At 36.6% G+C, this 24860-nt stretch overlaps 1 protein-coding gene across 1 annotated transcript in view; it reads right to left on the bottom strand.

Annotated features, from left to right (window-relative positions):
• The window catches only part of adgrl2a (adhesion G protein-coupled receptor L2a), a 118130-nt gene that overhangs the window by 59467 nt on the left and 33803 nt on the right, over window positions 1-24860 (bottom strand). Inside the window, exon 3 of the mRNA XM_079844496.1 lies at window positions 4803-5016. Coding sequence (XP_079700622.1) covers window positions 4803-5016 — 214 coding nt within the window. The remainder of the gene's footprint in view (window positions 1-4802; window positions 5017-24860) is intronic.

Here is a 24860-nt window from a genome sequence, read left to right as displayed (position 1 = left end):
TTTTCTCCCTTAGTTCGGTTCGTTTAGACATATATGAACACAGCAATCACGCTCGGATCTGCACCAAAACAACTGCTCCGAGATTGCCTGAATGAGATCTCGCCCTGATTGAAAATTAATTTTGGGTCGGCTTGGTTGAGGTAAGAAAGCAATCCGACCAAACAAACCAAGCTGAATCATAATTCATAAAGGGAATGTATTATTTAACAAGCAGCAGTGTCTGATTCTGTGAGGGAGCACATTAGTTCTCACAGTTGAAAACTAAATAGCTCCATTAAAGTGTAACGGTTGTATTGTTACAATATCGGTAGCTCCAATCTTAAAATTGTTGTTTGATTGCTTTTCTCCATGCATTGCAAGAATGCTGTTCCAACATTTCCCATTCAAACTCCATTATATATAAATATATATAGCAGGAATGACGGCTACATTTGTATAAGTTTTTGCATGTGAAGCAGATGAAACTCTTTACTCACATGTGATTTGCATAAACACATTTTGGTACACTTTGAAATGTTGCCTTGTGAAAGCGAAATGAACCAAGAAGAAAATGCAACATTGTAACAAATTCAGTTTCTCTTAACAATTCAAATGATCTACAGGTCTGTACAGCCTTAAATTAACTCCACTTGATTTGATATTTTGTTATCTGATGCATTGACATTTATACATTTTAATATGTGGATAAACTGTTCAAATACTGTTTGGGGCTACTGTATGCTAAACTCTCATTCTCATAATGTTCCTGTTAGCTGACAGTTGGTGTTTGCTCTTCACACCACAGTCACACATCAAGCGGTTTCACAGGACGCCCCTCATTAGACAGATCTCTCCCTCCTAAACTCTGAACACTCACCGAAGCAACGCTTTCAATATATCACAACATTTACAGTAGAAATTTCACTCATTAAAGCAAAACAATAATGTGGTAAGTTGGAGGAAGTGTTTTAGTCAGGAAATCTGAACTTCACTAATATGATATAACATGGCCACGCAAAAGAAAAATATATTACAAATGAGATTATTTGATATATCAGTTGTTTCAAGCAAATTTATTAATATGTGTATATAAACAATTGTTTGAACAAGATATCAAAGAATCTAGAAAGTGTTATAGTTAAGAAGCCCAGAAAATGGCCACAGGAAAAATAGATTATTTGTTATATCAATTATTTTAGTTTAGGAGCTCAGAGCAAACTAAACTTATCACTGACAATGTTTTATCAATCAAATTTGGTATATCACAAGAAGATTGTTGACAGGAACCTGCTTTGATTAGTGATTCAGTTCTTAACTGATCTATAAAAACATCATAAAAATATATATAATAATATAAAGCACATCTAAGATGGTGCAGAGCACATTTTGTATTTATCACAGTAGCATGATATCAAAGTAAAATATATTTTTTTTTATATATAAAATTTATTATGATCCCTGGAAGAACTGCTCCATATTTAAAATGTCATATCTAAATATCAATCAAATTGATATTAAACCTATCTATCATCTGAATATACGCAGTGTTATGGCAGACAAACAAGTCATTGACTTATGTCACAAAAAACAACCACTTGTTGTTTGGATCTTCAGTTTGGGAAGAAACTGATTTGTTTGTAACAATTAAACATTAAACAGGGAAAATTTTGTCAAAGGACAGAGATCTACTGAAGCAGTATTTCATCATGCATCCAATACAAAGTACAATAAAACTAAATCCCAATGAAATCAAATGTAAACAAAATTAGGCAAAATTATTTTAGTACAATCAGTATTGCAGTAAAAAAAAAAAAAAAAAAATCTATATTCTGTTCTGAATAAACCTCACTTCCTCTGTTCATAGCATCAAGCAGCCCAAACCTCACATATCTAATCAGGAATCATGGGCTTTATTTAAGACTTTTATTACCAGGCCAACAAATTCCCAATGCTCTGAATTCTTAAACAGGTGTAGCTGTTGTTTCTAGAAGCCTGTATTTACGGTGACTTATGAAAGCTTAATCTGCAATGCTTGAAGTATTCACTAATACCATATGTACAGTGGGAGTGCCGTACACGGCTGTGCGCTAACGCTGGTCTTCTGAGAGCCATGCGGACGCCTCTGTCACGGATATTAATGGTGTGAATACAGAACAAATTTCCCCTGTACAGCACTGCAGCCATTCCCTCATGTTCCCCAAAGCAGGGTACTTAGCAGAGCAAGGACGACAGGAAAGGAAAGTTTTGCTTCAGATGTGTTGCTAAAGGACTTGCAAAAACTTGCATAATAATTTGATCACAGCTGTGCTTATAAGTTAAACAATACGTTTATTAGCCACGTTAATTAGGATAAAAGCGCAGCACACATATTTCTAACTTGTTGGTGAACCATGGTTCGAATGTGAGTGATCCAGTCTGCAAAAATTTGAAATGACATTTCCCCTTTGTTTTCCAAATAACTTCCTGTTTCTCTCAACACTCACAGAACGTCAAATGCAAGTACAATTTGGCTTTAGTGAAAATAGGACTCGACAGTTGACAGGAATTGTATTATAATATGAAAAGTTCCTTGCATTAAAGTGTAACGGTTGTATTGTTACAATATAGGTAGTATATGTAAATTAACAATGTTTTCTCATTCTCTGTGTTACCTGAACCAAGAAATGAATATTTGTCAGTAAAACATTTTTTTTTTAATTTTTCCTGCTGCATTTTTGTATCCTGCCCACAGTCGGATGGACAGATGTATCACTGAAAATTGTATCGTACTATGTCAACTCTTTAAACAGCTTTGTGATAAAACGGAACAGATTTCTTACCTGTATGTGAAGGTGTTTTCTTACCTATATTTGGCAAAAGGGAAGACTCTTTGGGGCCTATCATATACTTGGCGCAATGTGGCGCCAGGCGCAACACAAGTGTTTTCTGCTAGTTTCATCCTGACGCAGTTATAATTTTCACGTCCTGCTCCATGTTGTTTAAATAGCAAATGCATTTGCACCCATTTGTGCGCCCATGGGCATGCTGGTCTGAAAAGCAGGTGTGTTCAGGCGCATTGTTGGCACGTTACTGTTTTGAGGCAACTAAAAACGACTGTGCCGCATTGACCAACTGAAACCTCGTCTAAAGTCAATGCCGCAGTATTGTTTGTGTTATTTAAAGGGAGCGTTAGTAATATGCACCTATTTGCGGGTGCACAACGCGCATACACTCTGCTTTTTACACACCCAGGGACGCGCAGCAGACCAAATATTAAAAATAAAAGGATTAAATTGTAAAAGATTATTATTGTGTACATAAAGATAAAAATGCCTGCATGTCATAATGGATAGTCATTGCATGTATCAGAATTACCTATTTGCAGTAATGACGAATGAAAGTGTCTACTTATTTAACCAAACGTGGCAATACACACATGTATTTAAACTGACTCATCAGGTTGAGGGTGTCTATATACCACCATGTAAATAGCGAATCCTTCAGGGAGCAAGTGCAACTGGTTTTTAGAGGGAATGGGAGATAAGGCTTTGGTTTATTGCATGTTATGCCCAAAACACACCCATGACTCATTAAGAGAATAGGGACAACCCTTTTAGACCATGCGCTGGGTTCGCCGACCATTTTTCCCATTGTTAAACTGGCAAAAGTGTATTCGGAAACGCCCTAAGTGCACTTGCGCTGTGTGCTTTAGACCATGCGCTTAGATTGTTAAAGTAGGGGCCTTATTCTCTGATCTCTCAAATCGTTTTTTTGCTTTTTTATTTTAACTTTCTACTGTATAGGCAGGCGAGTTTTATTGAAAGACCATTTTGCCAGCGGTGAAGTTTCCCTTTAAGTCATAAAAAACACCTGTTTGTCTCAAATATATAACTAAAAGATAAACAATTACATTGTGGATATAGAATAAAATTAAGCATATATTTTTCTCTTCTCTGAAGTTCTGATCAGGTATTTATTTTGGTCTCAACAATATCTAAATTGTCTAATATGTAAAACAATACACAAAAGGACCAAGAGAAGGCCAACACACAACAATGTAGTGCTTCTAGTTGCTCAAACCCTTAAATAATTCCACATTATTAAACAAGTTAATAGGCAACACAAACCCACGGGACATAGCATTGTTTATATAAATTAATTTGATATAAGCCTAAATCAACAGTAAAAAAAAAGAAAGTTTTCTTTTGCCAATAAATGAAGTAGCATTGAGTGAAAGCTTCCATTATTAAGTAAAGCAATCTATTATTAATGCAACTGTAGCAATGACAGATTGTGAAGTTGTTGGTGATTCATTATTGACCAGAAAACTAACAAGATGAAAAGTGCACAACAATGCAATTTCACATCTGGACTTCTGCAGACCTGCGAAGGCAAATCCCTGCCTAGAGTTCCTGTGTAGATTAACACCCACTTGAGACGCCTAATTGCCTGCAGCTGAAAGGACTAATTGAGACGCCACATTTTCAAACCTATTTCCCCCGAATCACAACGTTCTTATAATAAGCTGAGCGGAACTGTATGCCACTCCCGCTGCAATACGTATCAAAGCCCTGCTCACACATCACTTCCTGTTTTTTTAGCACAAGCCTCCAGATGTACGACACTGTCTAAACTCAAAAGAAATTGAGCGCATTGAGATCTGTTTGGTTTGGTTGTGTAGAATGCGGAGAGAAATATTCTTCATGCACGCCACTGAAGATGCTCGTATTCATGCGCTGTGTAATCAAAGACGGCCGAATGAGAGAGAGAGAAGACACGTTTTGAAGAGAGATTTTTGTAAAAGGAGGGAGAAATGTGATAGATCTTAGCATGAAAGAACTTGCCTTTGAGACATGATTTTGAATGCATCGGGCAGATAACAGTTGATGTTTTCCATTTGAAAGGGGTCAGCATCGCAGATCTTGTCGTCTGTCCGGCCGTAATTGGCAGTCTCGATCATGATGACATCACTTCCTGGACAACGTAGGTCAATGGGATAACCCTCGCAAGACAGCTCCCGCCTCACCAGACCAAACGGCATAGCTGCCCGGCTAAACCCTGAAAGATAGAGAGAGAGACTTTAGAAAAAGAAAAATGATACTGCAAAACTTTTTTGCTTTAATATAAAATTCTCATAACTGCAATGTGAAATAAATATTTTTACTAATGCAAATACATATATTATTTAAATTGTAAAGTCTTTATACATCACGGTAGTATTTGTTGTACCTTTGAACAAATATTCAAATCATGTTTTTAACAAATGTATTATATACATATACAGTAAGAGAATTGGAAAATAATACCATAATGCTAAAAACTTTAATTATATATTTACACTAATTATATCATTAGTTTACCAAAACGAAACAAAATTACAGTGAAATCTGAATGTTTTTATTTTAAAAAATGTATTTACATAAATAAAGAATGACAGATCCAACAATTTTAACGATGTTACAAAAATATAAAGTACTGACAAAAGTATTTATCTCCATTTTATGGAAGGGTAAGAAATGCCAGACAACAGATAGTCAGTGAAAAAAAAAAAAAAAAAAAAAAACCTGCTGCTGAAGTGAAGAGCATCAAATGTCTGTTCTGAGAGGGAAATTTGGTACTGAGCTCTAAACAGCATGTAAAGGGCATTTCCTTAATCACGCTAATGTCAAAAATACATTCAGCCAATCACAGGCCCTGACCTTAAATATATCTCTATTTTTAGAAATTAATCTCACATGCAAAACGCAGCACGGATGCACCAGAAAATAAGTATAAGAAAAATAATCAATAATGTGCTATGACTGAGAATTACATCCATCTGCCCAGAAGGTGTATTTTAAAAGCAAACCACTTAAAAATAATAATAATAATAATCTTACAGTAGAAGTCATGTTTATTTGCATCATTTTTGATTTGCTTGCTGTATTGTATGATCCTCCTCAGACTATAAATGGTGTTAAAATGTGTCTTGTTAAAAAAATACATAATTTATTAGAAAGATTCATAACCTGGGAGAAAGACTGCTGTTTAATCTATATTTCCTCCAGCAATGTGTATAAATGTGGCCACATTAAGTAAAAATCCATCTAAAATCAGTCTGTACAATTGATTTATTCACGTAAGTGAAATTATGAAGTCAACATGACTCTGCCTTTTTTCCCCCCATTCATGTTTTTAAATGAAGAGGAAAATAATCTGTCTGCTGAGAAGCTTCTCCTGTAATTATTCAGTCAGAACACAGTTTTATCCACAGCATTTCTCCATGAGTTTGACATGTTGAGATGTTCTCAAAGACACTGACAGCAAAATGGATTCAAATGACTTTAAAAAGTCCATTCAGTGGAAATCAAATCTAGGTTTGTTGAACCAAGATTTATTGTGGGTTTTTTTCAAATCTTTAGTCATTCCTTGTGACCATTAGAAATGAAACACAGCAGCAAGTTTTGACTGATGACAGGTGTTGCCGCCTCACATATGTCATTTTATAGAGCACGCTACTCAACAACATGCAATTCGCTTTGTGACTCGGTAAAAACCACCAGTGAGAGGTAAAGCTCAATAAAATGCTAACTGGTAGTTTCGAATCTGCACTATGATTGGGTGGACAGCATTCAAAACCATTGTAAAATGGCAATAAACTAGTTGCTACGTAAAGAACTACATTACTTGGCTGAAATATTGTTTATTAGTATAATTGTTTATCTGTTGCCAACATTTTTTAAAAAACTATAAAAAAAAACACAGTGATTTTACCATATATGAAACCAAAGGCTTTTTTTCTTTCTTAACATTACACTACTGCACTCTAAAAAATGCTTTATTTTTTTTTTAACCCAAATGCTGGGTTTAGTCAGCTGGGTCATTTTATTGGGTTATTTTAAACATTTTTACCCATGTGCTGGGTCACTCTGAAAAATGCTGGGTTCAGCCTGCTGGGTAATTTTTTGGGGTAATTTTTTATTTTTTTCAGCTAATGTCTGCTGGGAACACTAGACGAACAATGCTCCAGCACCACCAGGAAGTTTCACCTCCCGGCAAACGAATGTGCGACCAGCGATGAAAGTGTGCAAGTGAGGCTGTGGTCACACTATGCGTTTGATGGATTGAAACTTAAGTATCTGACAGACAAGATGGCACAAGGTAAAGCTGCTTTTTATTTAACTTTTAACAGAGATTATTAAAAAAAGATAATAATAATAAATGTTTCTTGAGCACCAGATCAGCAAATGAAAATTATTTCTGAAGGATCATGTGACACTGAAGACTGGAGTAATGATGCTGAAAATTCATCGCAAGGGCAAATTACAAATATATTCAAATAGAAAAGAGTTATTTTAAATAGTAATATTTCACAACATTACTGTTTTACTGTATTTTTGATCAAATAAATGCAGCCTTGGTGATCATAAGAGACTTTGTTTAACAACATTAACAATCATACCGACCCAAAACTATATATTTTTTTTAAAATGGGCAAGTCGTGGATAGGCTGAACTGGGTTCAGTGAACAGAGCTCATGAAGCATTCAGGTAAATTGACATAGATAATGTGATTAAATTTGATCATGATTTATAGGCCTTTTCTGTCTTTTGCGTTAACATTTTAAGTCATGGTCCCTTTCCCCTGGCCTACATTCCACCGTACACTAATGCAACTCGATTGTGAGGTCACAATGGTGTTTGAGCGGATCAATGGGGCTGCTGCGGTGTCCATCAGACCGGGCTGCATTATCTCACTTTGCCCTTTTCCCTTCTGACTCCAACTACACAGGAATAGCACAGCCAAACCCACCCCCTTTTTCACCTCATCCGATCGGCTCTGCTAAAACTCTCCATTTTCCTGAGCTGCGGTTCCGCCACATGGCAGCAGATTTGATCCTCTCAACCACACTCCATTCTTTCATTTCACCAGAACACCAGGAAAACCAGAGTATGTTGAGGGCGTGGAAGGGACGATAATGAGAAACTTCGACGTGTTTTTGCGGCCTGGCATGTCAAGTTTACAACATGCGATACTTCTCGAGTGTCTGGGAATTACATTAAAACACATTCCCATTGCCAGAGCCCCGAAACGCCCACCAGCACAGTTCATGCATCATGTAGTCTGCTGGAGCCTGCTTCATAAACAGCTTTCCAAAAGCAGGACAATTGATTAGGCCTGGAGTCACTGCTGACTCATGCTGTTATGGACGGATATTTCAGGACACGGTCAAATCTATACAGTAGAGAGAGAGAGAGAGAGAGAGAGAGAGAGAGAGAGAGAGAGAGAGAGAGAAAGGGACAGACTTCCAAATCTAATTAAGGGGAAAAGACTTCATTCTGTGGAGAGGGATTTTTTTCACTATACTGTAAAAATGTTACAAAAGCAGATTAAAGTAGTTCAAGTAGGCTGGAACATTAACATTGTATCAGTTAATTAAATATATATTACAGAAAAGAAATTTGCAGCCACTGCTTTTAAATTTAAAAGAATTTTTAACATTCAAACAGAGTACATGTTAACCAAACGCCTTTAAAAGCATTTTGTACATCTCATTGCTGCAGTCTGGCTAACATTTTCTGACAGTAAAGGAGCTTGTTACTGCAGATTTTAAGCAGTTGATTAATTAATGAACAGTGGTAATGATTTTTTTGTGGGGCAAATATAGGACACATTACTCCTGACGTGTAAGACAAACATCCCCAACAAACAGTCTATTAAACCATCAGATAAAGTCTACAGGTCAATTATTATTCAATTCTTGTAGATAAATGTGTCCTTCAAGACCTGCTTAAAGGCTGGCCCTAACTAAAAGATTTTTAAATCTCATCAGATTTTCGAAATTTGTGAGACCACTTGACGATAAAAAAATCATAGATTTAACAATTTTGTTCCTCTAGTGTGGAGTGTTGCGATGTGAGACAGCACAACACACACTAATAGATTCCATTCACAAACAAGCCGATTCCGGACTGTGAACACGGGAAATATTGCAAAATCTCTCATCGTCAAACGTGACTTTAGAGTAAACAAACATGCTGGAAGATGGGGGAAAAAGAACAGAGTGTCTATTTGCACCAAGTGCAAATAGCGTGCCTTGTTGGCAAGTGCTATTCGCACCAGCTCCGCCTAACAATGCCTGTTTGTGAATAACAAGATAAAAAAAATAACTGAAAATGTATTTCAACATTTTCAGTGGTGTAGTCAGTAAAGCATAAGGCTTAAAGGTCCCGTTCTTCGTGTTTTTTTGAAGCTTTGATTGTGTTTACAGTGTGCAATATAACATGTGTTCATGTTTCGCGTGTAAAAAAACACAGTATTTTTCACACAATGTACTTATCTGTGTACCGCTGTTTTCACCGTCCTAAAAACGGCTGGTGATTTCCTTGTGCTATGAAGTCCCTCCTTCAGAAATACGTAACGAGTTCTGATTGTGCAAGCGCTTACCGTGTTGTAATTCGACCGCAGCTTAGCGCACGTGCCAGCAGTTCCTGTGTTGTGATTCGACAGCAGCTTAGCGCATGTTGGAAAGGTCACGCCTCTTAACGGAGAGATGTATGCGTTCAATAATCTCTACAGCGTCCCTGGGAAAGCCAAACAAAGGTGATTTGACTCCTGGATGAAAATAACAGCGTCTCGAAGACATGGCGATAAACACACTCAACGCAACAGTTCCTTTTCTCCACGCGACACGTCCGCTTCTCCACGTGGGACAGCAACAAGACCGCGCCCCCTTTTTCGCGTTTCTTTGTGGGCGGAGGTTAGTCTGTTCTACTGCTCTACTGACGTAATTAAAGAAGGAAGTACCAGGATGTAGTCCAAGCCAGCCGTTCGCTGTAGGCTTTGAAAGGGAACTTCTGTTAAATAAAATATCTCGCTTGGCATTGAACTTTGAGCTTTATAATTTTACAGGTATTATTTATGCTCTAACAGCAACATTACACACTAACTAAAGTTTGAACAATGGGATCATGCGGAATGGGACCTTTAAAGAAGTTGTGACGTGATCGACCCGGGTTCGAATCTGAAAAATTTAAATAAAGTGCGAAGTACGAAATGTTTAATAATAATAAAAGCATTTATTGGGTAGGGTTAGGGATAGGTGTAGGGAGGGCTTTTATTGTTCCATTAAGGCAGCATCCACTTAATAATTTTAATAAATATAATCATTTACACTCTATGTTATTATTGCATCCTGTTTATGTACAACAATACTGAGGTGCAAATAGTATGTATCTGTCAAAATAAAGTATAAATAGCATCTAATGACTATTTGCACATATAGCAAATAACTACTTTTATATGGGGTAAATAGAATATATCACTATTTTCACTTAGTATGCTATTTTCAGGAAAAAAAGAAAAACTCACAAAATCTGAAAATCTGATAAGATAATTCATAGGCGTAATTTGCTGGTGGGACTGTTGGGACATGTCCCCACCACTTTTTGCCAGGGTCGATGCTGTCCCCCCACTTTTTGAAACATCCCGCAGCACAGATGTACCTAATAGAAAAAAAACATCTCCATTTGATTAGCAATTTGTTCATTTGTGTTAAATATGAAGCGATCTATTGCTGGAATGCGTTGTTTTTTAAATCATGGTGAATGCTCATTGTTATCAGTTCTCTTGGCGCTCATGCACACTGCGCAATCTTTATACAGACAAGCTGTTCAATCTATTGCTTAACCCCATTGTGAAGACTATCTATTCGTTCTAGTGAAATCACAAAACAAAATGCACACAAACGTGTCACTGCTAAAGGTCAATGATTATTCAATTCTTGTAGATAAATGTGTCCTTCATGACCTGCTTAAAGGCTGGCCCTAACTAAAATATTTTTAAAATCTCATCAGATTTTCGAAATTTGTGAGACCACTTGACGGTCAAAAAATCATATATTTAACAGTTTTGTTACTCTAGAGTGGAGTGTTGCGATAAGAGACAGCACAATACACACTGACAGATTCCATTCACAAACAAGCAGATTCCAGACTGTGAACATGGAAAATATATCAAAATCTCTCATCGTCAAACGTGACTTTAGAGTAAACAAACATGCTGGAGGATGGGGGGGGGGGGGGGGGGCAGAGGGTCTATTTGCACCAAGTGCAAATAGCGTGCCTTGTTGGCAAGTGCTATCCGCACTAGCTCCGCCTATATGTACAACAATACTGATATAGCATCTAATTACTATTTACACATATTGCAAAGAACTACTTTTACATGGTGTAAATAGAATATATCACTATTTTCACTTAGTATGCTATTTTCAGGAAAAAAAGAAAAGCTCACAAAATCTGAAAATCTGATCAAATAAACTGTAGAACCATCAAGATAATCTGGACATTACTTAGGATTGTCATAGGGAATTGAGAAATTGAGAATTGAGCCCAAAATCGTCCCGATTCTCTTGTAGTGTGTGGGTGCCTTAAGAAGAAAACTCACCACGACTACGAGATAATTATTATTACATTACAAAATTGTACAAAAGGTGCATAAATGACAATGACGAAGAAAATGAATTCTGCACTTTGCTTATTTTAAGGGGCCAGTTCAAAACATTTAATCTGGATCAAAATGATCTGGATTTGGAAATCCCATGTTTTGCTATCCAGGATCAGGTAATCCATCTTACTTTTGTGTAAAAGTAAGCTGGATTTTTTCAAAGCAAAATTGGATTGGATCACCTTGATCCAGATACACACCTTTTCAGATTATCAAATCTGGATGACTAGTGCTCTACGGAACCCCTAAAGAGACATGGTGATGGAAAAAATATGAGTTGGGAAAAAAGACTTTTGAACTTTTGACTGGTTCATCTCTTATAATTGATAAGAAGTAAAAAGTCGTATAAGTGATAAAAAAACATTTTAAATTTAATATAGTTATTATTTTGTTTGATATTTACAGCTGTTTGGGTATTTTTAATGGCGGCTAAATCTTTTTTTACTTTGACTGTAGGCTACCGAAAGGATTAATAGGTAGCCTAATGTCTACTTCTATTTTATTACTTTAACAATTAGCCTAACTAATCAAGAGCAAAATAAAATTATATGTGTTTGTGTATTATATGATACAAATGTTGTATTTTTTGACCAGTTTTAAATTTTTACTACATTTTCTTCCTGGAATCCACCTTGAAATCCTACCCCCTGTTGGGATCAGGATAATACTGTTTTTTTGGATCAAAGTTATCCAAATCCTACTGACAAGTTTTGAACAACACAAACTGAAGGTTTGATCCAGATTAAAACTAGGATTGGATTCCGTGATCTAATCTGATTTCAGATTCCTTCTTTCCCTTTTGAACAACCCATTTTCAAGATTTGATCCAATCCGATAACCAAAATCCGATCAGCTTACCTTTGAACAACTGCCCCAAGGTTACTAGATAACTAAGGAGGATTGTGCCAAATTGATGAATCATCTTTCATTAAAAGTGTCAATCTACAGATAAATACATACATATTTAATCTGACTTCTTTACACTTTTCGAAGTGATTAGACATCAGATTTTTGCCTAGAACACCCAGCAACCAACAAGAGCGCCATAGCAACTGTGTAGCAATGTGAACACCTTGACAACCACCCAAAATATCCTAAAATTGTAGCGATGGGTTTTGGATGGGCAACCACTTTTCACATTTTCTTCAGAAAATGTGAAAATCCAGTTTTATTAAAGATAATATTATATTAAGGCTCACGACTGACAAAAAAAAAAATCCTGTTTTTAACTTTAGAAAATAAAGAAACATTGAAATAAGGGGTGGGAAAACATAGTGACAACACTAAAGAAACCAAATTTGGCATTTTGCTCAGGAGAAAGAAAAGTAATTTAGATTAGTACACCCAATAGCGTTTGGAAACGGATTATAATTCTTTCAAGGGAAAGAAAATGATTTTTTACGTATTATGCTGCATAGAGAGATTTGGAAGTCAGATCCTCGTTTCTTGCTTAATTTCCTTTATTATCTCAATAAAGCCAAGGATCCACAGTCTCCTTTGTCTCAAAGTTCAGGGTTTATATAATTTCCGCTCTGGTTTTAGCCGGTCAGGGTCAATGAGCATTCGTGGTCAGACAGCAGGAAGGACAAAGTCCATTTGAAAGACATTTGCACCTCAATGACATGGAGCCAAAGTTTCCTCTATAGAAGCTTTAGTGATGTCCACTAACTACTTGACTTTGACATGTTCAGCCCTGTGTAATATGACCAAAGCCCACTGAGCGATGGGTCAGCCATTCTACTCCCAACGTTATGAGTTTGCTCATTCAAACGTAATATTCAAATGTCTTCAAACTTCAATCAACGACTCATTCATTTGCCATTTAAAGCACTTCACCGAAAATCTGCCATAAATGTATTTGATTTGTCTAATAATAGTCTGGACATCACAAAACATTAGTCATCCAGTGTTTTTTATTGTTTTTTTTGGCTTTAGAAAAACAGCCTGTGGTCTGCCTCTTGTGCCTTTCCTGTGGCGATGTGTAAACTGACTGTTGGGCTGGTTTTCATGTATAGTTTATGCTCAGCCTGATGTTTTTTCCCATATCTGTATTATGCTGTGCGGAACACAGGCAGAGGTGTGCAAGCTTCCTGTGCATGAACCGGTGCTTTTAAAAGTGAATGGGTCTCCTGATTAAATGACGTGGGTCAGGAACGGAGGCAGTAAATAATATATTAAAGAGAATGCTCGATTTCATCGCCATGGCAACCTCTCCAGCAGTGCCATAATCGCTATAATCTCCCCCTGAGGCTTATCAGTCATTCTGGTCAGTCACCACAAGGGTCGCTTTTCAATTCCTTTCAGGTAGATAGGTAGCCAACTCTGAACTCCAGCGAACAGGCCCCACGCCGACACACAATGGAGTCCTTTCAGAGCCCTACCTTATCAGTTGCACTGCTGTACATGACTCCACAGATCTGCTTGGTGTGACTGGTGGGAGAGCCTTTTAATCAGGGCTCAAATACACCTCCCATTTAACCTCATCGAGCTCTGTTACCATGTAAATGTTTTTATACATACAAGGTGCTTTTGTACCGCCGAGATTCGTCGCAGAAACCTGATGCATGTGTTTTTAATTACACAAGATTTTGTACGATGTCAGGGCAAAGAAGTTTCGATAATGCATCTTATTACACCGTTGGTAGTTTAATTCCTATATCCAGTACTTTTCAACTAGTAATTTGCAAGCCCAAATTAGTAAAATACAAATAATAATATCACTAACTGTATAATTGTGCACTTATGAATACCTTTATAATGCATTATACATAAAGGCTTTAAGTAAAGTGTTCTGGTAGCACAGAGATGATCAGGAAAGTAAGGGTGACACATTGTAAATCTTACCAGCTTTGTTCATGAATATTAATTAACCTGATAGTGTTAAATGATTTGTCGAAAGGTAACCAGACGCTTGTCAGGTGCTAGTCTCAGTAAAATTACTCCTTAAATGACATGTCCCCGGTTTCACAGACAAGGTTTAAGCTAGTCCCAGACTAAAATGCATGTTTGAGCTGTTTTAACTGAAAGCAACTCACACAGACATATCTTAAAATATGTCAGTGCCATTGTTTTGTCTCAAGATGCACATCAGTATTGTTTTTTCTAAGGCACATTTATAAAAGCTAATTAAATTGAACTAAGGCCTAATCCTGGCTTAGTCTAAGCCCCGTCTGTGAAACCGGGCCATGTTTGTACAGTTCACTACTGATGGTCTCAAATTTGTAATTTTTTCACCGCTCTGCAGCCAAGAAAAATAAACCTGTTTAAAATATAATAGGCCTACTTGTCTATTTAAAAAATGGCGAGATATACACATTTCTAAAAGTATTAACGTGTTTATGCACTAGCTACACCCACGTAAGCACAGCTAGTAGTCCTAGCGTCCTTACAGGAAACACCAGGATCAGCTTTCGCTGTGACGGTAAGTCAGGAGTTCCTGCATCTCTGCTGCCCAATTCCCATGATCCTACTCTAATTCCGTCATCACCTTTGGGGTGACATTGACCCATTCAGTGAGCAACAGCCAGGCAAAAATGCTAATTTGACGAGGACAGTGGACGGTCTCTTTGGAGCCATAATATTTTAATCTCCCCAACGTGGCAAATCAATCGGAAAGTGACCATCTGCCAGGATATGAGTGTCACTGCAGAGGGGTAATGAACAGAGCGCGAGTGATAAAGATCACCATCATCGGTCTGCCGTAAGCTCCCTCGTACCGACCGCCGTGGAGCCAGATGACAAACAGATGAGTCATGTCACCGTGTCACCTAATAAAGAAATATTACCAGTCTCAAGAAAACAGCCCACGGAAGAGTCCCTTATGCTCTGTGCTTTTTGTGTATGATAATAGAATGCAGAGGTTTTGGTATTTGCAATAAGGTTGAGGTGAGATCTAAACTGCTTTCATAGTCTTCTGGGAACAGCCACTGGGGCTGACAGCAAAGAGTTTTAATATGGTTATTCAAGCTTGACACGGCATGCTGTCCAACCGAGAACCGAAAGGATTCCGGACCTCATCATGCTTGCCAAGCCCTGTTAATGTACTTTGAACTGTGCTTTGTCCTGTCAATGGCTACAGCTGTTTGTAAATGAGCTCGCCGTTTCAAAGCTAGCCAGTATTATTACACACTTGCGGTTGACGACGTTGCTTACTGGGGGAGCTTTAAAGGAGGAAAGGGACCCATAATACCCAGAATCAGCTTGCTGCCACTGGAGACGCAGCTTGATACCTGCAATTTTTTGTCGCTTTCTTGCTCCCTGCTAGCCAAATACTAGAGAAATCTATGGAAGGCAAAGACGCCAATGAGGAGACGACTCTTCCTCCCACAGAGCGGTTTCCATAATCCCGCAATATCCTTTATAAGGGCATGTTGTCTTTAGAAGTCAGGTCTCACCAGAGGGAGAACAACAGGGCAATGCAAATATCCTCAACAGGGGAGACGCTCTCAGGCTGAATGAGATTTGTGTGGGGAACAAAAAATGTTTTTATTGAAGCTCGGTAAGCTACGATAAGGATGCAACCCTCAGCGTGGGTCCGAGCAAACATCTTCAGTATTCTGTGGCCAAATTTTAGCATTATAACTTTATTAAATGTCTACAGTGGAAACTGAAGCCTGGTATTAATCCAGATATTGAGTTTCAATGAGATTACGTACAACATGGCCACTCTTACTGACCACTTCCGTTGTCCAGACATATTATTGGGCCATTAAAAACAAAATACAAAAAAATAGAAAACATTGTCAGTAGTTTAGCAAAAAAAAACGTTAAACATGTTTGTGAGCTATCGGCTCCTGGGCTCATTGGTATTCAACACCACCATTTGCCCCTATTCATCTGCATCCTTCTCTTCCATGGCAACAGCAGGCAGGCTATCAGGAGGTTCTTTGATATAGGTACATGCTGGTAAAAAAACAACAACACTATGTCATTTAGTTTGGGGTAGGACTATAAAACACACCCTGCTGGTTCTCGCATTGTTAAGAGCAATCTTTGTAAAACTGGAATCTTTGTTATCATTTGCATGAGGTCCAGCCCCTCCCCTTTTTTGTAACTCTGCTGAGACCATTTTTTTTTAATCAGTTTTACATATTGTATGGTGTGACGCAAGGGTTTGAAATTAACACCCGCCAACCTGCCAAATGCGGGTAAAAATCAGTAACGCTGTCAAGTCACTAGACAATTTGGCGGGTTACTTATTATGTTCACTCACTCTGCTGAGGAAGTTCGTATAAGACAAATCTGCACAAATTTGCGCAAATACTCAAAAAAACAAACAAAAAAAACATATATAAAAAATAAAAAAACGTAGAATTATAATTATAATTTTTTTATATAAAGAAATTAATAGTGCCCACATGAGAGTCATGAGAGTCATATCAGTAGCCATGTTATTTTACATGGAGCGGGTCAACTAATAAAGGCCAATATGTTCAGATCACATGACCAGTCAATTACTATTCACTTTATCTCAGTCTCTTTCACTTACTGAAAAAATAAATAATGTGGTGATACTAAATATCAGTAAAATCAGTATAATCAGTACACATATATATATATAGTAACTGAACACAGTAACACTTTATTTTAGTGTTCAATTCTTGCTATATTAACTAGTTGCTTATTAGCATGCATATTACTAGAATATTAGTACTTATAAAGCACATATTAATGCCTTATTCTGTATGACCTTATTTGACATGACTTAATCCTACCCAATACCTAAACTTAAATACTACAAACACTACCTTACTAACTATTAATAAGCAGTAAATTAGGAGCTTATTGAGACAAAGTCGTAGTTAATAGCGAATATGTTTTCCTACTAAAGTGTTACCCTGAACACATGTGCTTTTACTTATACAAATGACCATTGAAATATAAATAATGTAATTATCTTAACAGACATCAAATAATCTTGACACTACATGTCTTCACAATGACATGAAATGATAGTTATCACATTTTAATGACTAAGTCCATCTATTAGATAAAAAGCCACTATACATATTTCTGAGGTATTTGTGTTTTTCTGTGCTGTTAAGTAGCACAAGTGAGACCAACAACCTCCACACTGACTCACACATGTAAATCAACCTTTACACTTAATTAAGCACAATGGGCCGTATCAAGGTCATGAATTCTTCCTTTATTGTCGTCTATTGACGAAGCATCAACTGCACCGCCAGCGTCTGGCTTTCACACCCTGCTTCATATCTGAAAACCCCTCGAGGGGACTCTAAAAATGCAAGGACAACCTGGAATAAAAATGCCTGTATGACACTTGTGCTGCATGGTTTTAAGTTCACAAGCTATGGGTATTCATTAGCAAGATATACGGTGAGATAATTCCACCCCGGACTCTATCCGCTTCTATTGCTCACACTGACAGAAATTAGTGCTTATATGCCTTGTTCAAATTCTCATTTAACTACACCAGAAGAGAAAGACCCAGGGCAAAGAGTTTGCCGACATTTACAGAGACATATCAGAGTATTCTATTTTTGGGTAACATGCAGTTAATGGTCCATGACAATCTGATATCCTAATAAACCTATTCCATCCAATCGAACAAGATTGCAATCCACACTATACCGTATTAAAGACTAGAATAAGTCCTCACTGAGCCCAGTATAACTGAAAATCAAATGCAAAACTGAGTTACCGCATCCGTTGTGGCTTACAGATGCCTTAAATATGAAATAGAATGTAGTAAAATTCTGAAAACCACACACATGGGGAAAAAAACATTTGTGGTGTTTGCTAAGTGAAGCATCACTATTAATATTATAGTCCAGAATAAAGAGTCTGGATAGCCTCTTTTGATTTGGGACAGTAAGTACCTAGCAACTACCCAGAACATACTGGGAACTGTTAAAAACACTCCGAAGACTTTAGCAACCACATAGCAACTCTCTCTCTCTCTCTCTCTCTCTCTCTCTCTCTCTCTCTCTCTCTCTCTCTCTCTCTCTCTCTCTCTCTCTATATATATATATATATATATATATATATATATATATATATATATATATATACAGTATATATATATATATATATATATATTAGGGATGCAACAATAGTCCACGGTTCAATACATACCTCGGTTTTTAACCACGGTTTTCGGTTCGGTTCGGTTCGGTTCGGTTCTGATGGCTAGTCACATCAGTTTTTTTGCCCTTCTATTCTTAGGCAACAGGAACAGCAAGAGGTTAAGGAGAATTTGTTTAATTTTTTTTATTGCATTACTCTTTCTTTATTTTACTTACTTAAACTTAAAACTTAACTTAAAAAAAACCCTTGTACCCATTCCTAGTGTATTGTATAATATAAAATAAATATATATAAAAATTTACACTGGCAGCTCAGAGCTGTACAGCAGCATTTAAGTATGAAATTGAATGAATAAATGTAAAAATAAAACACAACATAGACGTCACTATAAAATATACATTGATTCTTAATAAAGCTACTGTATTAGTTTTTCAGTCAAGAGCAATGAGTGATTTTCTCTTTGTCTTTTGTTGTTGTATTAACATTAAAGGGATAGTTCATTCAAAAATGAAAATTCTGTCATCGAGAAATGAATACAGGTTTGGAACAATATTAGAGTGAGTAAATAATGACATAATTTTAGAGGTGAACTGTCCCTTTAAGGACTGCGTTTTCACTAGGCTTCGCTGCTGTCATTTTAAGACCTCCGTGCATTTAATATACAGACACACAGCAATTTTACTTTCACTTTAGACATAACCGACTGTGTTTATGTTAACATTGTGTGTATTTGACAGTATTAGCGCAGTAAGACGACTACTTAGTTCAGTAATCACGTGTTTGACAGGCGTTTAGTGCGCGCGCTCGGAAAAGTGCATGTTAAAACCGCGCACGCGAATGAGCCGGCAAGGTTTTAAAACGCATACAAAGAATGAAATTTCTTGATTGTGAATAACTATAAGTGTTCCGTGAATATAACTCTACCACTAATGTGTGATGTGAATGTATGTCACGTTGTTCAGTATTGGGATGGAGGTAAATTTGTAGAAAAATAATTAATTAAATGCAAAACCGGAAAAACCGCAATTCACAAGCGCATATTAAACCATGAATGCCGTACCAAACGGTTCAATATTATATTGAGAATTGTGGCATCCGTAATATATATATATATATATATATATATATATATGTATATATTTATATATATATATATATATATATATATATATATATATATATATATATATATATATATATATATATATATATATATATATATATATATAAAGTAATATCTTTTTTATTATGTAAAAACTTTTTCAGAAATGTCAATTTATTAGTAAATAAAAAAAATTGAACTCTAGTTAAGGCTTGAAGCTCTTTGGATGAAGTTTTAATACTCTTAACCTTGAATGTGCATGTGTTCACAGAATGTGCTTTAGAAACAGACGACACCTCTTCCGGAAAACAAAATAAGATGCCTCCAAAATACTTTCAAGGCTAAAATATTCTAATAAATGATGTGGGAAAAAAAAGAAAAATGATGTGCTGTATTGCTGTTCTGAAGTTTTATAAGAATTTAAAACTGATTAAAAAAGATTATGGTCATGCTTTAGATTTGTGTCCAATTCTCACTATTATCTAACTATTAATTACGTATTTTGCCTCAACAAACTCCTAATTACTGCTTATTAAAGGTTAGTAAGGTAGTTGTTAAAGGTCCCATGGCATGGATTTTTTATTATTTTATAATGTTTCCTGAGGTGTACCTATATTGTTAGTATGGGTTTTACATCAAAAAATGTCATAATTTAGAAATAAAAAGCATTTTTCTATTCTGATATTAGCCCTCTTGCTTGAATGCTCTGTTTCCAGGGGCGTGTCTGCTGTGAGACTTCAGTGAAAACGCCCACTGTTGTGATTGGCTGACATCTTTGCATTTGAAATGAGTATTAGATTATGTGGAGGAGGGGGCGTGGTTTAGCGAGATCTCCACGCACTGCCAGAGAGAGAGAGAGACGAGCTGCATGTGGACCAGAGAGACGCAGAGCTGGATAAAGATTGCTGAGAAAGTTTTATTGTACCGAGTTGTTGAGAGCACAAGTTTATTTTGTTTGCATCTGAGAGTTCTGAATAAACACGAGTCTCAGTCACTGTCGTCTTCCTCCTTATTCTATGAACTTTGTAACATGTGGAACCCCTCTAAACACCCTAAACTACGTTTTTTTTACCATCACAGCCGTCGAGATGAACGAATTGTCAAAGTGTTGTTTATAGCATTATTTTATGATCTATTCCTATCACATGAAAAGCTGCAGTGATGAGCATTGAGTACACATGCAATCTGGGGACTACAACAAGCTTCTTCACTGGTTAGTAACATCACTAACCCTAAAATGTACATAAACTCTTACCATATATCCCTATAACCCATATACCCATGCATTCTACATCTTGTCACTTCTTCGTGAGACTCTCCATCATTGTCCGACTCCAGTTTGAACATAAAAGGCTGAATGGTTTCTGACATTTTCAGTGTGTGTCTGTGTGAGGCAATTGGAGCAGCTAACACAAGCTCTTGAAGCTCTGCCCTCTTCCTGAAAGGGGGCTGGGAGCAGCAGCTCATTTACGTTTAAAGGGACACACAAAAACGGCACGTTTTTGCTCACCCTCAAAAAGAGACAATTTTAACATTCTATAAAAAATTATTTGTGGGGTATTTTGAGCTAAAACTTCACGTACACACTCTGGGGACATCAAAGACTTATTTTACATCTTGTAAAAAGGGGCATTATAGGACCCCTTTAATAGTGAGAATTGGACCCTAAACTAAAACTGTAAAAAAAAAGTTCTCTGGATTGATAAAAAGTCTCTCCTTCAAACTCAAGAACTCATGTTTGCAGTCTGAACAGTACAAGAAAGCACTAGAGCCTCTGTTTTACAAAGTTCATGGGAACTGGCTTTGGTCAACATTACTTTAAATGTATGAATGTGAGGTTCTTTTGGACCACTTTTCAGTAAAGTCACAGGCACCCAGACTCTTCAACACATAACAGCCCCCGCTGTAGTCCGGCTGCAAGGATGAGTGTGTTTGAAAACGTGTCTGATGCTGTCTGAAAAATATCAGAATGTAGACTGCAAAGACGAGGCACAGATGGCCCAGAATTCTTGAGATGCTACAGCAAAAAGAAAACTGACTGAACAAAAGACTGAACATGAGCTATGTCCAATGATTTTTTTCCACATTAAAATGTCATATTCAATAATTATTATTTTAGGACAGATATGTATAAATCATGCGGACATAGACCAGATTCAATGTGTTTCTTTTAAAACATTGTTTCAAACACAGCAGTAGGATTTATGCACCAATTTTGGGCTTTAAACTAACTTTAAACAGAACCTCTTTGAATCATTTGGAATGTTGGTAAAATCCTGGTATTGAAACCCACAGTCTCCTTGTCTTCTTCAGTGATTTTTAATTTTATATATATATATATATATATATATATATATATATATATATATATATATATATATATATATATATATATATATATATAAGAGGGGGGGGGGGGGGGGGTTGACGGAAGTGGGCGTGGCTGGTGTGTCTCTACTTTTATTTACTTTTGTTTTATACAAAATATTAAATCAACTATCACAAACTATGCATCATTTGAAAGCTAAAACACTCAAGATTCATGTTCTGAACTTGTTTTTTCAATAAATACACCAGAGAGGAAAGAGTTAAATGAAATGCTGAAGAACCGGCCATTTAAACATTAGCATAATAAACGCAATAATCATCTTTCATCTTCTGTCGGATCAGATCAGACGAAACCAAGAACCACCAGCATACATGTCAGTGTAAGGATCCACTCTTCAAAATGCATCCAACGTTTTAATCCAAAACAGCGAAAAATTAAGGAAAAAAAACAAAAAAATCCTCCGTTGTTTGCATGAGCGTTTTGTGTTAGAGTAATCAATCATGTCCATTTTCAATGAAATATCGACTTTAATCGGTTTCTGGTGATATCCCCTGCAAGAATAGTCTCTTCCGCGTAATATAAACCCTCCCAGGTCTCTCTGCTTCAATCACAGCCTTTATGAGGACTCATCATATAGAGGAAGCGCATTACAGGCTTGGAAAGCTGTCAATCATTGCGCCCATGGTTTTCGTTCGATAATGTCAGCCAATGCCTAGATAATGCCTTGCCAACAAAGGTTTGATTGATGGACGTAGTAACCAATCAAAAGGCATTATCTTGCGCAGTTTATGTAAGCAGTATTTGTGAATACTATCGTGCTTAGGCTTTCATGAGACCGGTGAGTCTGCCCCAAGCGGCAACCTCCCACAGTTTTTCTTGAAGCCAATACGGAAGTGACATATACTGCAATTCATCGACTGGCCGCTAGGGACAGGCTCCAGAAGGGAGCAGAATCTCATTGAGCCCCATGTTAAAATGCCCAACTTTACAGCAGATTAAAACATGTTTACAGCCTGGTACAAATTGTGGTTTTGGTCTATACGGCTAATTTTGCCCTTCATGACAACTGTGAGGGGGGTGAATTTTTTTTTATAACTCATTCGTTTACATTATATAAAGCATTAAAGTTCTGCATAATTAAGGGCCACTTCGAGTGACAGGTGGATAGCCATTTATCTGTTGTCTGATAGTCATTGCGTCATTGCCCATTTTCTGTTATCCGGGAGTGACGCCCGATAACGCGCTGCCAAGATGGCAATGGCCATCTCGTCCATACTTGGCGCTTCAGAACGGCTCATCAGAATCCTATGGGTGACGTCACGGACACTACATCCATATTTTTTTACAGTCTATGGTCTGCCCATGAGTCTGCCTGGTAGACTCCGCAGTGGACTCTATGACTGGCACTTCTTATCAACTAAATTCGTTTTTTACACTTTATAATTTCTGTAAATAGTTGCTTTAGTTTTTCAGTAACTTTATATCCATTATAATTAGGAGTTTATTGCAGTTTATTGCAGAATTATTTAAATGAAAAACTACTCTTTACAATTATATATGTTCTGAAATAAATGGCCTTTTTGAAAGGACGCCTAGACTTCTATTTACATAAAAGCTTACAGAAGCTACATTTCTGAGAGAATCATCCTCAAATTTGAATCATAACATGATTAGACATTCATTTTTATATTTAAGTTATTTTCAGGCTCTTAACATTAAAGTCTCATAATTTTAAAAACATGAGTCACTTACATGTACATTACTCTGTTCCCATATTTACTTTGAGTTATTATGACTCTTGGGTAGCAAGGGGTAATTTCAAGTGTCTTGTTTAAAATAAGACCAGAATTATGAATATAGACCACAGGGTTTAAGAGTTGCAGACATTTTCACTTGGGTATGTCGATTTCAGAAAATTCTCAAAAATAGGGGCGCAGGTTATTAATGTGTAACACAAAAGGCACACATTTCACAGAATGTCCCAAATATCAGCATCAACCTTCTGCAAAGGGCTCAATTCCAAGGCACAGAGATGAAACTTAACGACACCAGCTTTCTGACCGTTAGATTAATCTTGTTCTTGGGAATGTTTCTTTGTCTGGATGTCTACCTCAAAGCATTTTTTTTTTTTATAACTACAACAGGATACAGTTCATTTAGTAGGACTAGCGAGAACAAACCTCCCAGTGAGTAACAAAATCTGCTGCACATTTTTAACCATCGATCTTTGAGATGACATCACTGATACACTCTCTGCTGAAGAACGACTGCAACATCTGCTGTGACGGCCACACAAATGGGAACTGTCCTAATTTATATACCAAGAAACTGAGGAATGCTAAGCTAGTCTTGTGATACTCACTTTAAAAATGAAGAAAATCAAAAGCCACCTTTTACGTTATATTTAGTTGTTGTTATATTAATAATTCAACCCAAAAATGTAAATTGACTTGCACTCACGTCGTTCCAAACATTTATAACAAAAAAAGAAATAATAATTGGCAGATTTTTCCCTCTTTTTGATTTTGACTGTGCCTGCTCACCGTAATGGAAAAGAGCAGTGTGAGCATACTAATAATCTTCTTTAGTTTTCTACAGAAGACAGAATAGAGTGCAACAGTTAGGTTCCGGAAGTAAATATTTATGCATGTTTTTTTCTTAATTAATTTTCTCCATAGTTACATTCATTTTTAACAATAAATTATAAAGCTTTAAAGACAAACCTTCTGTAAGCTACGAGGTTGTTGTTGTTGTTGTTGTTGTTGTTTTTTTCTCCCTTCATTTATATAGCACTTTTTCCAATATAGATTATTTCAAATTAGCTTTAAGGTGATATTAGGAACTTAATGGAAGAGAGATTGTTTTGGCTGTACATCAGCTCTAGAAAAAAGTTATTGTCCAGCTAAGGTAAGTTTTTGATTTATTAATTTCCGT

This window comes from Gobio gobio (assembly GCF_949357685.1).
Source record: "Gobio gobio genome assembly, chromosome: 19".
NCBI lineage: Eukaryota > Metazoa > Chordata > Actinopteri > Cypriniformes > Gobionidae > Gobio > Gobio gobio.
The sequence above is the reverse complement of the archived record's forward strand: the minus strand, read 5'-3'. Positions and strand labels throughout refer to the sequence as shown.